This window comes from Haliaeetus albicilla, chromosome 17 (genome assembly GCF_947461875.1).
Source record: "Haliaeetus albicilla chromosome 17, bHalAlb1.1, whole genome shotgun sequence".
Classification (NCBI taxonomy): Eukaryota; Metazoa; Chordata; class Aves; order Accipitriformes; family Accipitridae; genus Haliaeetus; species Haliaeetus albicilla.
In genome coordinates this window covers 18,203,332-18,220,720 of record NC_091499.1, presented here as the reverse complement: position 1 = coordinate 18,220,720, position 17,389 = coordinate 18,203,332, and the positions used below count along the sequence as shown (strand labels likewise).

General features: G+C 33.0%; 1 protein-coding gene across 4 annotated transcripts in view; it reads right to left on the bottom strand.

Annotated features, from left to right (window-relative positions):
* Positions 1-17,389, bottom strand: part of GRIK2 (glutamate ionotropic receptor kainate type subunit 2) — a 421,417-nt gene that overhangs the window by 183,456 nt on the left and 220,572 nt on the right. For all 4 annotated transcript variants that reach the window (XM_069804941.1, XM_069804944.1, XM_069804945.1 and 1 more), the window contains one exon: positions 13,300-13,413. In XM_069804941.1, coding sequence (XP_069661042.1) covers positions 13,300-13,413 — 114 coding nt within the window. The remainder of the gene's footprint in view (positions 1-13,299; positions 13,414-17,389) is intronic.

Sequence of the window (17,389 nt, the reverse complement as noted above, 5' to 3'; positions counted from 1 at the left end):
ATGAACTGAGGTCTACAAAACAGGATGAGGAAAGAATGAAAGAATATAGGTTGTTTCACTTAAGGAAGAACAGACTGAGAGGGAAGTGATAAAAGTCTTCAACAACAAAGTTGTTGCAAAAAGGAACCAGAAAAGCTCTTTTTTGTAGAGGGGACAGGAATTAATGGCCTTAAACTTTGGCAAAAGAAACAAAGGTTAGAAATTAGGGGACACTTTATAATGGTAACTACAGTTAAGTACCACAGTAGGTTACCTAGAATTTGGGCTGTTTTGCTAGAAGAAAAAGCTAAGCTCAATCACTTCCTGCTAAAAAAAAATGGCCAAGAAAACAGCTACCTGTGCAACTGTTTCTCATGCGAAAAGAATATTCACCATCCAGGAACTGAGATCCTGACAATTGAAAAATTGTCTATTTCAGCTATGAGGTTCTGTGTTTTGGGAATTTTCCAAAATATCTGGAATTTCTTTATCAACAGTAGTCAATTGAAAGCTATTATCCCATATTAAATTGGAGTCAAATATTCAATAAAATTGTTTATCTACACTTTTATCTCCTAACATTTATTTCTGAAGGTGCAAAAAAATTTGTTTCAGCTGTAAAAAGACTCAGACTTGTGCTTCCCAAATACAACGTTCTATATATGCCTCTGTAGGCATTATGAAATTCCCATATAGCTTGGAATGCTCATGTACACAGATCCTAGGCTTTTGCTCTCTAAGTTGTTCAGATATTTACAGAGTCACACATCCTCCAATCTATCTGGAATCTTCATAAGACTCTTGACAACAGTTTTGTTTCTATCTTCCTTTCCAAGCAATCCTGAATTATATGGGGCAGAATTTAAATACGTGTGATATCAGGGAGGCAGTATAATTACCAGTTCATCTTTAATGTCTCCTTTACTTAGTAAGGGCAGCAGGATTTTCTTTACTGAGCCATCCAGCTCACTCATACATTCTTGCATATTTTTCTCTAAGATCATTACAGTAATCCTCAATCATTTTATCTGTTCTGCTGATGCTTTTATACACTTTGTTTAAAAAAGAAAATCTTGCAACACTTTCCGGAACTCATAGATCCAACTCCATACTCATTATTCTTTACTCTGACCAGCTTGGATAAGGTCTACAGTAGTTCTCTACGCTACTATTTAATAATTCTAATATTTTGCTATGGAAAAAAAGCTTTTGCTAAGAAGACTGCTCAGTGAGTTATTAATACTCTTTTAATACTTTCACGATCCTTACATTAAGCCATCACTTAATGGCTCTTGCTGTTTTTCCTTACAGTCTTCCACTGTCCAAAATATTTGCTTTTTCTCTCCAGACCTTTTATTTGCCATGTAAAGGATCTTCTTACTTAGCTTCAACAGGGTTCATCTTCAATTTATCAGGAAGTGGGTTTCAGCAGCTTCATTTGTAATAGCTCTTAATAATCCCTAAGTTTTCTCTAGTTCTTCTCTTTTTCCTCTCGTAATATACAAGACACATTCTACATACTGAACATGGCATTCATGTATTCTGGACAAGTCCATGCAAAGGATCTGCTACATGCTTTATTTGTTCAAGTTTTAAATTTATATTATGGACTAATGTAAAACTGGTTGCCAAGTACACTCTCAGGAAAGTGTCTATGCATTAAACATATTATCACCATTTCTTCTTTGTGGATTATCACTTCCACCAAAATCTTTCTCTAGGGCAATCATCATTGATTAGGTAAGCAGAGTATTTAAACTGAGTGATTTGTAGATTGGCAACTGGTTTATACTTATTTTAATATTCACAATTTAATTTCGTCCTTCAGCTCCTGAAAATATGACCCTTAGAAATTACTAGACCACCTCACAAAATGAATTGGTCAGACTTGTTTTCAGAATGTTTACAAAGTATTCTTTAAAATCTTCTAAACAGTTTCAGTTGAAATTTATGGTCTTTCAACTGGAAAAATCTCCCCTGAAAAGAAAAAAAAATACAAACACCTTCCCCTTAGCACTGTTGTTATTGCTTGGAATGACATGAGTAGCTTGAAGCAAAAGCCACTGAATAAGCACTGTCTATACACAGGTGCTCCAAGAAAAAGATTCCTGAATAAATCCTCATGCAGAGACTATGTTTCCAGAAAACGTGCCTACTCTGAACTAACTTAGGCTATAGGAAAGAGATTCTACCACGTATTTTTACCAAGTATGCTTGTCCTGAAATAAAAGCAACCAAGGAGAGCTATTGCACTTTAAAAACAACCCTTTTCTTCATCCAAATTAATCTTGCTTCTAGTTCAGATCATCCTTGATGTGTGAAATTTGCCAGCTTTGTAGTGAACCTTTGACCAGCTTAATAGCAAGGAATTACCCAAATTAAGTTTATACATATAGAAATACTTAGAATATGGAAATAAAGAAAAAGATTAAGGGTATTGGGAATAATGAGAGAGATGAATGGAACATGGGCAAATAAAGTTTTGGTACCATTAGCTTACATTTGAAATTGGGAGGCTAGATAGATTAATGTTTTCTCACAAGATTTAAATCATAGAAGTTTATAAACCCTGTGCAAGAACAAAGTGAGTCCAAATTACATATACTCAAAAGGTTCACATATATAATCATACATCTAACTCTACAATTAGATAATTCATAGTATTTAATGTAAATATTTTTAGAAAAAGCAAGAAATGGAAAGGTTGTTACTTCAATGGCAACAGAGAAAGACACATAGTAAGCAACAGTATCCTTATGTATCTGTGCTCAGAAACATGCAGTACACTCCACCAACTTTCTGTATATACCTTTATCGTCAAACTATCAAATTTAATCTGAAATCAAACACTGGTTTTGTTTCGACTGGTTATATTTCACGTAGATAGCTTTTTCTCTGAAGGTAAAGTCTTCATATCACTAGTTCCTTTTAAAATAGGAGGGTTTAAAAGAAGAACAAAAGCAAACAACTAGAAACTTCAATTTTTCACTGGAGATAAACTGCCAACATCTCTAGCACTCAGGACAACAGCGTAACAAGACAAACCTCTCCAGGGTTTTTTAGAAATTTGAGATATCATGCAAATGCATTCCCTTCAGTGCTAAGCACCCACATTGCACCTGAAGGAGACAGTCACATGAACAGTTACTAGTCTCAAATGTTCAGTTTGGCTAATTAACTCTATGAACATGAGCTTGGGTTATCTGGAGAATGCAATCATCCTTTTACACATGGGTGCCTGCAAATATTCCATCAATATCATACAGGTGAGCAATTTGGAAAAATTTAACACTACAGAGTTGAAAATAATTTTCTTGCATATGCCATCAAGACTATTTTCACTGGTTCTCTCAAAAACATTACAGCACCATTATTGTTATGTCAGTTAGATTTCAACATATGAATATTAAAAACAGGTCTTCCTAGAATGGGATGTCTCTATGAGTTTCAGCAAATTTCTGCCAAGTTCGCTGGCTTCTTCAAGCTCATCATGTGCATATATGATTTACTCAGTGACATATATTCAATAATGTACAAGAATGTATAACTAGAATGACTGACTAGAATACTTGGAGTTTGTTTGGAAAACTTCAGTGTACGTTATCATAACCATATTTTTAAAGGATGCTGAAGAAAAAACAGGCAACTAACCAATCACTCACTGTACATGAGGTCACTCAACTTGCCCATATATACCATCCTACTGAAGCTGCCCATGGCTGCTACCATGAAAGCAGCCATCTTTAAAGTGTGTATTAGACTGCCACAAAAATTAGTATTTGAGTGCCAGAGCAGAATTTATAGGATACGCAGAATTTATATTCTGTAGTTCTGACGTAAATACTATCTTACTAACATTAAGAGGAGATATACCTTTAAAGCTGTGCATGGTCTTGTATCCTGTTCTTGAAGCTTGACTGTAGTTTGGATGTTTGCTTTTCAAGTGCAAAAGTATCACAACTATTTATGAAATGGTGATCATGATTGTCAACGTTTGTCTGACTTTACTTTTTTCCTGCCCGTGGGGACCTTATGTGGAGTGCAAGGTGATCATGCAGAGGAAAGCTGCCTTTTAAAAACCATCAGATCAAAGGAAATAAAAAATGGTATAATTTGTCAACAACGGTTCAGCCTAAAACATAAGAAAAACCAACACACTTGCAAAGAGACTTCTGAAGAGTTAAGAAATTAAAAAATACTTTTGGAGCGATTTTCATCTAAAAAAAAATTCTATATGAAGCAAATATATAGCAGGATGGAATCTTGCCTTTCCAGAAGTGTTATTCTATATCCTAGTAGTCTTTAAAATCAGAAGAATGTAACTCTGCAGAACTCTCAAAGATTTAAAAGGATCACAAGGGGATACAGTTTTATTCTTGGATATCGTTCTAGTCCAGTGAAAGACGGTAAATGAAAGACAGTCAATTCTAGTGACTCAAAAATTGAACTTGTTTCATGAAATCCAGGTTTATGCCTAGTTAAAAAGACATCTAATTTACGTGGCCTTTATCTCAGCCCAAGGAAAATCAATTATCTGCAAAATCAGCTAACTAGTACCTAGTCCAGTTGACCAGAAAGAAATAAGTACTTGTTCAGTACAAAACACAATAAGAAAATTAATCGGGTCTACAGAGGATGTGAGGTAGAAAAAATGTTTTATTAAAAACTTACTAATGAAAATTGCCAGGATAAAAAAAAATGGAAATAATTTGAATCATGATGATAAACCTAGCAGGAAAATATGCATTCTCAGAATAGTTAAATTTCTTGTTTCAACCATTAAGAAAAACCAAGTTAGCCAAAATACTTTTATTTCTTTTTCGTATGTCATATATTAATCAAATGAATCTTGGTCAATGTTGTAAAGGATAAATTAGAGGATGAAACACTATTTATAAATATATGTCACTAAGTGGTACTACACACGTCTATGTAACAGAAAGCAAAATCAGACTTTTATAATCATAAGAGACACCAATCTGATTGAAATATATAGCAGACTGACACAGTTAATGCTAAAATTACCTTAAATAAATAAATATAAAATATATATAAAATGCTAATTTAAATAAAATTGTCATAACTTCATTACTCATTTCACATATAAACTGACAGAAGGACAACCCTCTTTGAAGTGAACATTTGCAAAATAATAGAGCATTTGATAACAAACACAGAAGGGGATCAAAGAAAGTTCTCATAATACACAGAAATTAATCTTGTATCTTTCTTATCTATTTAAGCAATGTTTGACTGCAAAACCTAAGCTTCTTGAATTGGTGCTACATCAAATTGTGCAGTGAAATTTACACACATTTAAATTCATTAAAACCTGGCTGTCCAAAGTTTAATCATAATCAAGTCATTCCTTCTGAAGAGCAAAGTGTTAAAACCTTCCTAGGTATCCACTCAGTATATATCTGTGATTCTTTTCAGTGCATCTTTGGGTTTGTTTTTGTTTATGTTTTTAAACACTGACCCATTTTCTTACATTGACCTCTAAGGAGCGGGGTGGGGCAGGGGGTGGCGGGGGGTCGGGGGGGGGTGGAAATCTGGTTTTTTTCTGATAACACAAATGTCGGATGAACAGTTAATAATAAGGAGGAGGTATCATGCAGACAAAGTTTTGGTGTGATGGACTCAAGAAAATAAGTGTATATTTTAAAGGAAAGCTTTGAGAAACAATAATGAAAATCATAGCTTTAAGAAAGTAATTTACCCTGAGAACCCCTCTTGGGAGCAACTATTTACTATTACTATTTCATCAACAGGTCAGCTTGCTACAAATCTTTAAGATCAAAGTAGCCATTTAATGTCTCCTAAGACTAAAACATCTTCAATGAAGATTGATACGGAAAAGTCCCACCTCAAGCCAGAGTAGTACTAAAAGTGAGAACACAGATAAACTAGTAAACGTAAGTTAACCATTTTTCTGAGAAAATTTACTGCAAAGTACCCTAAACTAAAACTACTGCAAATAAAGATGTGGTCACAAGGAAGAGTAAAGTAGCAGGTAGATTAAAAAATATATCTGTAAATAGAAGGTAAATCCTTGAAAAGCATTATTGAGTAATATAAAAAAATTACAAACATTCGTTCAACAATGATATGACCCCTAAGCGACAGATGACTGTTGTTTTCATGCAAACTTTCTGTTTACATGTACTGTCGATGAATAAAGACATTTTGCCTTATCGATAAGTTGATGTCCTCCTGGCTGTGTGGTGAACTTTAATCACAGTGATTCTTTTCAGTGACAGTGAAGTCAAAATAATCAGATGACAAGAGTCATTTGTCATACATTATCATTGAGGGGGTAGCACCCTTCTGGATACAAAAAAAAGGATACATCAAGGGATAGAGAGATTACATAAAGTCTTTCTTTGATATAAATAGTTTTCTGAAGTCCAAAAATCAAATAAGATAAAGTTGGACAGATTTCAAAAAGAAACTACAATGAGGAATCAAGTTTCATTTGTATTGTATTAAAGGACAGATTAAATGATCAAAATGTTTTCTTCTGACTTTATGTGCTAAGCCTCCATGAATGTAAACAACTGGTTTTCTCATAATAACTCTCTAAGTTGCATTATTTCTATGATACACAGCAAGTATACTATCTCCAAAGACTTGTTTTCATTAGGGAATGTCAATATAACAGTGTTCCCGTTACACATTTTCATGTGTTCTACTTGCAAAATTTATCTGTATTTGTTTTTTAACATATAAGTTGCATCACAAACTTAAAGCTTCCCTACACAATAAAAGATTATTGTCTTATGTTTCCACATGTTGAATTAATATTGTAGCTTTACAGACTTGTTTTGGTGTTTAAAATGTACAACTAACACCTGAATGAAAACCCACTTATTCCATACAAATGTGGGCATGGAAAAAATTTACTGATAGAATTTTTTTGTATTTGGTTGTCTTGATCTATATGTTTTCTTTTCAGATTTGGACAAGAAATACTTACTTGAGTTATTCCTGTGAGCTGTATTATATTTCAACTACGAAGATATTACTAGTAATTACAACAATAAATTATACGTTTCAAATTATTCTAGTTTTAATTTTTATGAATAGTTATCAAACAGATGGATTGTTCATAAATACTTTCAACATGGACATATGTATTTTTTAAAGAATCTAGAACCTTCGTATTACTATCAGCATTGAAAACTGCAAAGCAAAACAAAACAAAAAAGTAGAAGCCCTGATGATGAAAAGAAAACCATCTTCAAAAATTGCCATTTTTAGAACAGAGAATTTTAATCATTAGCTTCTGATCACCAGGGATACTGGAGTTAAAAGGTTGCCATATCTAATTAACATTTATGTCAGATGTAAGGAATACACAATAGGCTTTCACAGTTGGCAGTCAAAATTCAAGTGGGAGAGGTGAAGCAATCCACTAATTACAATCAGTCAAAACACTGTAATATATTAGACATCTGACTAGTCACTTGACCCAGGATATTCTAATAGAATAAACTACGGCCAGACCCAAGAAAACAGCAAAGTCGCCTTCCTCCACTATACTATCTATAACATAAATTAATTATGAATATCCTTATTTGACATCTTTTAAGATATTTCCTGGAAGACTCCCTAGTGTGACCTTTTGGGTCATGAAACGTAGTCTAACTATGCTTTGATAAATCATGGCCTAAAGAACTCAAGCCATAGCTGTTCTTTTCTGCAGTTTCTCTCCTCATTTTGTCAGGCTCCTAAAAATAATAGTTTTCTTTATTCCCCCACAATGTACTCTTAACTTTGGCCAGACTTTAAATCAATTCAGCTGCATCCCAAGAATGTGTACTAAGTTTCCATTCCAGTAAAGCAAAACAGGTATGAGTGGATGCCTATTTCAAGCAAAAACACTTGACTCAGTAGACCACAGAATGTGAAAGCATTAAACTGTTGCAACACTGCAGACTGTACTAACCTATTTTTCAGCTGAATTAAATCATACTGTCTTCATGATACATGAAGAATATCAAAGACATTATTACATCTTACCATAATGGAAAGCAAAACATTCTTTTCTTATGATGTATCTCAAATTTTAAAAAGACTGTGGGGAAAAACAAACAAACAAAAAAACGCAAAGCCAAGACATCCAACAAATACAGCAAGCATTTTCCTAGACTGATGGCCCTTGGTGTTCATAAGTGAAAATCCTGAACTCTAGTTATAAACTGATCCTTGCCACAATGTGAAAGTATATTTTTATTACTAACATTTTAGTAGAAGGGAACTGAAGCACTAGAGAATTATTTGGGAGAAGTTGTTTGGGATGATGCTGTAAACTTGGAACCCAAAGAAAGTACTTCTCAGTCATTATCCAGAGATATAAATAAATTACTATCCTACCTTTAGCTTGCCCCCAGCCAGGAGAAAAATAGTTTTATTGACTTTTTTTCTACTAAGTCAAACTTCAACTTGTGCTGATCCCACTGCACTCATTCATATACTATGACTCCCTTCAAACCTCGTATTCAAACACACACCATGGCCAAGCATTTCTCTGAATACCTTGCAAAGTCTGAAGGCCCTGAAGGTTATTAGAAGTACGCAGATGTTCTGCTGGATCTCAGGACAAGGGTGGTTTTCAACTTAAACTCTTTTGCATTTTGAGCACCATAAACTATAAAGCAAGCTAATTCACCTTTCTCAGTGAAAAAATTCCTGAAACACATTAAAGTAGTTTGCTTTACATTTCCACTGCATCTTCAAGAAATCAGTCAGTTTATAGTCTGTGCTGGTGCTTGAAGACAGAGGAATGGAATTGAGGCAGGAGTGGAATGAAGTTCAGGAACGAGAGGGTGCAGACTCTGGATGCTGAAATTGGTATGAGAAGACTGGGAGAGGCATTTAGGCACACACTGATTTTGACAGGAAAGTACATAAAAAGGGGATAAGAAAAGTACTAAAACTGGAAGGTAAGGAATTGTATATTCCTTTGGGTTCCAAAGAAAAAAAAAGTTATCCCATCTGAGTAAACTAAAAATAGAAAAACATCAAGTTTACAGTTTTTCTGCTAGTCAAAACCAGATTCAACTATTTCGTGGCACTACATAAAATTCAAATAGATCTACAAGAGAGAAACAATTATTTAGGGCTATAACATCAGCAGGAACCAAATATTATTCAGTTATTAATATCTCAAAATTTAGGTATTACTTGAAGCATCCAGAATGACACAACAGTAATTATAAGAAAATGCTTGCATTGGGTATCTTTCTTCAAAATATACCATAAAAATGAAAATGAGAAAGATTACAAATCTGCAATTCTGTGTAGAGATGAGTGATCCATCTTTCTAAGATAAAAGGTAAAAGTTATTATTTTTATATATATTAAATATTTGCATTAAAATCTCATGCTTTACATATCCTTTGTGTCCAAAAGAAAGGGAGAGAAAGTATGCAAAATGAAAAATGGCATACCTAAAAAAAGAAAAATCAAAGATGCTAAGACCTTGGGCTTTGTTTGATTTCTTATCTTTATTTTGAAAACAAGATGTCATTTATACGGCATCAGATTTCTACCCATTTGAAAAAGCAGCATTTATAAATAAGATACAGTGTGGGGATATTACATTTCGAACTAAATAAAATTGTTTTGAAAATCCATTACACTTGTTCCTTCTTCTAAAACATTCAAAGTGATTTTTTCAGGGAAGTATAGTAAAAAAAGTAGTTTCACATTTCAAATGTGAAGTAACAAAAAACTGCTATATTTGAGATTATCACGCACCTTTCATAACTTTCACACATTTCTTGAAAAATTAAACTTGACAACTGTGAGCTTTTCAGAGCTTTGATGTAAGCAGATACAGAAAAAGCACATAAAAGCTATAAGGGAAAGTAAAGGAGTATTCATTTCAGCAGAACAGGACAAATGAGCCTGTATGATAAGATGTACAGGCTGAATGCAATTTAGCATAAACAAACAAACACCATGCACATACATTTATAAATATGAAAATTGAGTTCCAAAGTTAAAAAGTTTCTAAAGCAAAGGTAGAATATGTACAAGAACAAAAATATTTAGATACTTACATCTAAAATGTCAAGAAAAAAAATAAGAGTACTGATAGCTTGCAGAACAAAGTTAATTTAGGAGAATCAAATTATAAGAAATACTTATTAATGAATTTGAAAGGGTTTTTGTTGGTTTTTTTAAACACAGAATATTCAGAATGTAGAATTTCAATTGTAGAAGAAATTCTGAAGTTTCAATGCAGATGGCATTAAAATAAAGCAAAGCAATAGTGCCAAAAAGATTGAGATATCCAAAGCTATGGTTATAAAAGATACAAACAGCATATTTTATATTACTATTATTTTCCAAATGTTTCTCCACCTAAAAAGTTGACTATCGCTCCATTGGACACGTTCAGCTGCTACTCTGGGCTGCTATGGGACCAGAACTTGGAAATCAGACATGCTTCTGCACCAAAAGCACACACCAGTAGACTTCTGAGAAGTGATGAAGTCCTGGGAACCCTGACCCCTTTTCGGAACAGAGCTCATAAACCAAGGCATAATCTTTCAGATGGTTACCTATAGCACGTATTATGGAGAATTCCAGACAAAAAAGACCACATAGTTCCATGCTTACTTGCAGTAGATAAATTTATGAATTGCAGTTTATTTATTATTATTTTGCCTATCAATATAATTTCATCTTCAGTGGACTCAGCCACCAAAGAAAAAGTAGGGTATACTCACAGTTGTAACAATCTTAGTGATTACAACATAAAGGAAGAAAAAGATATCATTCAGAATTTCAGAAGACAGAATTAAAAATGAAAGAAAGACTGGGATCTTTAAAAAAAAAAAGTGAGTGTTGAAGCAAACTAGAGAGAATACTGATCAAGACTCCACAGCTGGCAGTATGCTATAGACTATTGTAGAGGATTGTTAAAGTGAAAAAACAGCTTAGAAAAATCACATTAACAGCTTAAATGAGAAAATTGGGTTTTTTTAAAGCAGTACTTTCCAGACTGAAAAAAGGAGAGAAAAGGAAGGTGATGAAGAAGAAAATATGTTTCTAGGAGCTGTAGTATTTTATATTGTTCCCTTGCATTGCTACAAAATGAATATTAAGTAATATGCTTTCTGCCCAAATGAAATGTATTTATAAAGCACAAAAAGCTAGAGCTACAAAAGTAAGCTAGTACATGTGCTTTCTGCACCAGAACAATTTTTGGTTCATTTTGTTATTCTGAGTACCACACTTATAATGTCTTCATAGCTGAAAAGAGTTATTGCAATTACCAAAACTTTCAGTGAACAATAACTGAAGTATAAAAGGCAGTTACAAGTGAGCAACTCGTAACACCAGTTTGAAGTCCTCATATTTCTTTTATTATTTTATTTAGATATGTGCAAAGAGGACAGATGCTTATAAAACAACACTAACAAAAAGTTATCCCTGAAGAGAAAGGGTATCCTTGATTACAGAAAGCAGCTGCTATCATAAATCTCAGGATCTACTTTTGTGAGCTTTACCACTCCAAAAACAGTGTTCATTGATAGTGCTACTATTTATATTTGTGCAGTTTACCTTTTCTTGAGATCATTGTTTCAAACAAAATCATGCAAGTGTAGTATCACTATACAAAATCAATATGATACACACGGTGTATGAACTCAAACCTCATCAATAAATAGATGTTAAAACATAAATAAACTTGAAACACCCTAAGTTATTGAGTGTTTCTTATGTAATCTTGCAGGGATTGATCCTGGTCCAGTATTGTAATCACTGGTCTGGAATCAAGTATACAATGACTGCTAATGAAGAGTGCAGATGATACAAAGGCTGGTTGAGTACTGAGTAATGAAGGTAACAGGTCTGTAATAGAGTTAGGACTATATTCTGGAAAAACAGTCATTCTAGAAACCAATTGGGAAAAATGTGAAACATAGTTATTGATCAGCAGAATGCTTCAAGAAAAATCCTGGGCAAGATATCTGCATACAATGTAACAGGAGTATAGGGGGGGTCAACTGGAATTATGAAGAAACATTACTTAATAGTGCAGTAGTTTGAAAACTTGTGAAGGGCAGTGGGAAGAAAAAAGACAGAGTAATACTCTAGAAAACATGCTTTTACTTTAAGAGACTATAAGAAGTTCATTTACATTTTATAAAAAAGAAACCCAAGAGATGATATGTTTATCAACTGTAATTAACAGCACAAGAAAAAGTTGTGGTAAAACTGTGCTGGTCTTAGCACAAAGCCAATCAGCCATGTTCCAATTATATATCAGGTATGTATTTTTCAATTAGTGGAATAAATGAAATAATGCATTGCAGAAGATTTTCTATAATTTGTAAATCTTCAAATAAAAACAGACCTTATAAGTAACCAAAAAGTTACCCACTGGATGAAAATATATGGGTTATGTTACATAAAAGGTTAGAAGCACACTGGCATTTGTATATATGTACCTATGAAAATTCATTCTAGCTTGAAATGTCAAAATATATGTGGGTAGGTGAAAGCTTCTTATTAAAGAATAAAACTGTTGGGAAGTCACTTATTTTTTTATATCTGCGAATTAATGATAATGGTGGCAGACAAACAGTAGACACACTTCTGGAAAGTTTTTCATTTGTGTTGAAATTAAAATTACTATTTCAAAGTTATGGTGTGGAAATTAGTGAACATTTATTTGAATATAACTAAATATATGTAATTATAAGTAAAAAATACCTCATTCACCACTGTGAATTTGTCAACAATGGAAACGTAAAAGAAGTCACTTAACATGTTTATTCTGATCTAGTTCAAATGATAGCTCAATTAAATTTCTGTATGATTAAAGATTTCAAATTAATAGTCAACTAATAATGATGATGAAAATAAATGTTAAATACTTCGTACTTTCTTTAGAGGTAATATCATGGTGCTACATTAGCAAATGAAAGCAATAAATTTTGCTGGCTAAAATCATCAGGCTAATAGCCAAACCACTTTTTTAAACAAACACCTTTTGTATTCTCATATGGTGCTGAACTAAACAGCTTTGTGAAGGAACCAAACATTTTAGTCAACAATGGCAGTGAAATTACTAATCAACTAACATAATTCCAAAATTGGCATAATTTACTTACAATTTAGATGAGAATAAATATCCATGACTAGTTGAACAACTGGAGTTCATTCATGAAACAGTAATTTCTACGTAACTATAACGTATACTACAGACTATTCATTACTGTTGTAATTAGTACAGCATATTCTATTAGGTTTCCTGTACAACTGTATTTTATTTCTGGAAAAGCAAATATAATTGCTTACCAAGATGGTGGTAACGATTAAAGAGCGATTGGACAGGGAATCTGTGATGTTTGCTGGTTTTCCTTTCTGATTCTCTGTCATGTTAAGGCCACTCAATGGATCCCAAGTTCCAACCTACAAAACAGTAAATTACTATGTAAATTGTCCTTTAGTTACATTTCAACATCTACAAAAGAACACTATAAGGAAAAATAGATTGCTACAGGGGAAAAAAAAAAATTGCTAATATTTATTATTAAAACCTGTTTCATTATTCTCCGTCACTACATTTAAAGTCTGCTTGTTTAAAATATGATTCACAATACCTCAAAGTGTGTTTTGTGAAGTGTGACATTAAGTGGAAAAATGATGCACAGAATGTCTAAAGCTACTCTGAATACTTAATTTTCCATTTAACTTTCATTCTTCAACATAAACTACATCTGAAGATAACTTAAGAGGTGGAAATTCATTCACAGAGCAGAGAGCATTGTCTCTGCATAAGGATTTACCCTCTTCTGTGACCAGACAGAGCAAAAAGATGTTTTGGGGAAAATGTAATGGAGAATGTTAAGTGTAATAACTTAATTGATTTACAGATAAATGTTCAGTATGTAGCTCTTTTGACATTTTATACCTTGAAATTCTTATTCCAGTAAAGTCAATAGGATTTTTATCTAAGGAAGGAGGTCCAAGGTTATGCTTTAAGGTTCAGGTCAAGGACAGTCTCACATACTAAGTAATAAGTAACGGGGCTTATGATAGCATCATTTATCTGCAATTTCATCACTATACAACTAAAATGGGCAAACAGTAGATACAACTATCCATTTTTAGACATCAGAATGTTTGTATTACTCCATTGTCTAAAAAAAAAAACCACAAATGTTTCTTTTTTGGTTTTAAACAGGATTTTAAACATAATTTCAAATACAAAGCAATATCTATAATACAAGGTAAAGATATTTTAAAACTAAATCTAGAGAGAAATTAAAAAATTTTGTGAGCTTTGATTGCGTGTGTATATATATAGAGAGAGATATATACTGATTCCTGAGAAACTGTTCATATATTTTTAAGTGGTTTCTTGCAGTACAGCTGCCAAGTAAGTTCAGGATGCAATGTCGTATGGTTAAATAAAGAGAGTTTAATTTCTAAAACTGAGAATACAGCAGAGCATGAATTAGCAGAAGCTGTAATGGAGAAAAGACAAATTTGCTCTCTTTTTCTATGATGCTCTGTTCCACAGAAATCAATATTTTTACTTTCTTCTTTGCATAACACTCAGTTCCAAGAAGTCACTCCTTTGAATGGCTATGATTCTTGAATTTTGGCCATTCAGTGCCTCGTAAACTGATGAAAGAATCATGAAGGGAGGAAAGGAGAACATGTGTGTCTCAGAAATACAATTGGAAAATAACATCTAACACATCATTTCAAAGTACTGAAACCAAACCTTACTACCAAAAAAAACTTTTCTTCATTTACTCTTTAATACTATTTCATTTGGTGACTTGAAAGGTTTTTAGGAAACCTAAAATGTTCAGCCTTGCGGTTTGGCCACAATTAAGAAACTGTAAAAGGATCAAGAACTTCTAGTTGCAATGTTCTGTTCATTATGGCAATCATAGTGTTTGCTTTACTTCAAAGGAAGATCAAACTAGAATAGAATAACAAGGAATGACAAAGACCAGAACTTGAGCCTGTCCCTGCTGTTTCTTCACATAATTAGACACGTAAAGCTGGACTAATCTCCTCTATGAGATTCAACTTCAGGTACACAAGTAGCACAAAAATTTCTAAGGGAAAACTATCACCTTATTTGATCAATTTCAAATTCTAAATTCATTAAATCATATACTTTATTCAAGTTCATAATTCAAACTTATCTTGGCAAAAGCTAAGACATTGCTATATAAAATGCTTCTTCCCCTACTTTTTAACACAGCCACAGTCACAAGCAAATGAATAATTATCAACTGTTAGAATCTGAGGTTTATCCAACTACATCCACATAGACTTATAAGAACTATCAACTGCATTACTTTAAAAAGAAACTTCTGTCTTGATAAATTATCACATTATCTTTCTAAATTAGGTTAATTATTCTTGTGTTGCTACTTTTGTGAATCAAGAATCTAAGAAAAGGAACAAAAGTTGAATGTTCCAAATAAGACATATTAAGATCAACAACTTACGTCACAGATTCTGATATACTACTGATATGTATAGCTCCTAAATCACACAAACTGATTCTCAAAGCTGCTTCTTCTAGAGAAAACTGCATAGACAGTGCAGCAAATTCATTCTTTTCTATCTTTTCTATTGCTCAAGCACAGTGTTTTAATTTTAATGTAGCCTTTTGAACAGAATAAAATTGCTAACATGTTTTCACTAGAAAAGTTTAAATGCCAAAAATATAGAAAAAGCAAATCAAGGTAGTCTACTACATATAACTGCAATTCAAACAACTTACAGTTTACTTCCACTGCATTACATTTATTTCCAACAAACTTTCAAGTTTTCCTAAAAAGTTAAATAAACTGATATTCTAATACACACCTTATAGAGAATGTTCACACAGTAAATACAGTCACAGGGAGGCTGTCAAGCCCTTGATCTCCTATTCTTCCATTCAAGTCCCCTAAATGGATATACTATTCTGGAGTGAGCATGCCAATTAGAACACGTTAACACTTATCCATAGCACAGGACCCAAACGAGGAGTTCCCATGAAGCTGACATTGTGCTCCACAGTGAGATAAAGAATCTCTGTGATACAAAGAATTAGCTTAGTCAAGAATCAGCTTATTCAAGTTGAAACAATTCCAGCAATAGCTACTAAAAGACTCATCATCAGCTATCATAGTATATTCTGTAACATGGCAATTGGGGTGCTCCTCAAGGACATGGAATACAGTTTCCCAACTATACTTGAGTGATTGAAACTTTCATCCAAGCTTCCATGTATTTAACTACTAGATAACTATCAGGTTACTGCAGTTCTGAAGAAAGTTTGGGCAGAAGTTTCCATTCTTTTATTATTGTTTTGACAAACCACAATTACCTATGTTTTACCTGGGATTCTTTGTTTGGTTTTTCTTAATAAAACAGTTTTCAGAAAAAAATCCTCAAGTAATTTGCAATCTCTTAATTAAGTTGCATCATCTGATCTAAGACAGTGGTGGCAAGGCAATGTAACTTCTTTGTATAACTGTATGGAACAAGTCCTAAACCTGTAATCCAAATGAAAAATACATGTTTGTGATACTACCAGACATCTTACTAATAGGAAGTTAAGAGCAAATTCATCTTTTTCCTTTTACTGGAGATGATGACCACTGAGACAGTCCTTACTGAAAGGCAGTTAAAGAGTTAAAAGTAGGAAATATGTGCTTAAACTCTGATTGTAGAGTCATTATTTTCTCAGAATTCTGTATTGTTTAGAAAATTACCTGTGTCTGTGAAGACATCATCTCTTTAGACTTCAATAAGTTGAGTTTCTGGGAGTGTTCTGGTGGAGTACTGCAATATGCTTGCCATTTTCTTATATTCTTCCCTAGACTTCTGCACCTGGCCACTTTCAGATACAGAATACTGGACTAGATGAATCTAGAGATTCTTCTCTCATGCACCACAAGAAAAGTTTGTCATCCACCTTTAGGCGGGTACACTCTGAGGTTTCCAAATGGTCAATAAATCCTATACCACTTAAACAAAACTCTCAAATAATCCTCATAATATTTACTACTCAATAGTTCAATAGTACAATTTCAAAATTAAATCTCACCAGAGTGTTTAAAAATAATAAGTGACATTACCAAAGGACAGAATTTAGCAAATACTGAAAAGAAGTTTGGCTAATGTTCACACAAATACAAAAATAATTTGATTCTTGGGGTTCAAGTATTTAGTGCATTCAGTCTCAAAAAAACCATCACTACAATTGCACCTATTTCCAAAAATATTAATTTAATTTCATAGCAAAATGCAATTGGCATGATTTGCGAAGTAGTAATACTCTAGAAAAAAAGTGTTTACTAAATAATAAAAAATAAGTAAAAATATGAGACCTATTAAATCAGAATGAATAATAATTCAAATTCTGAAT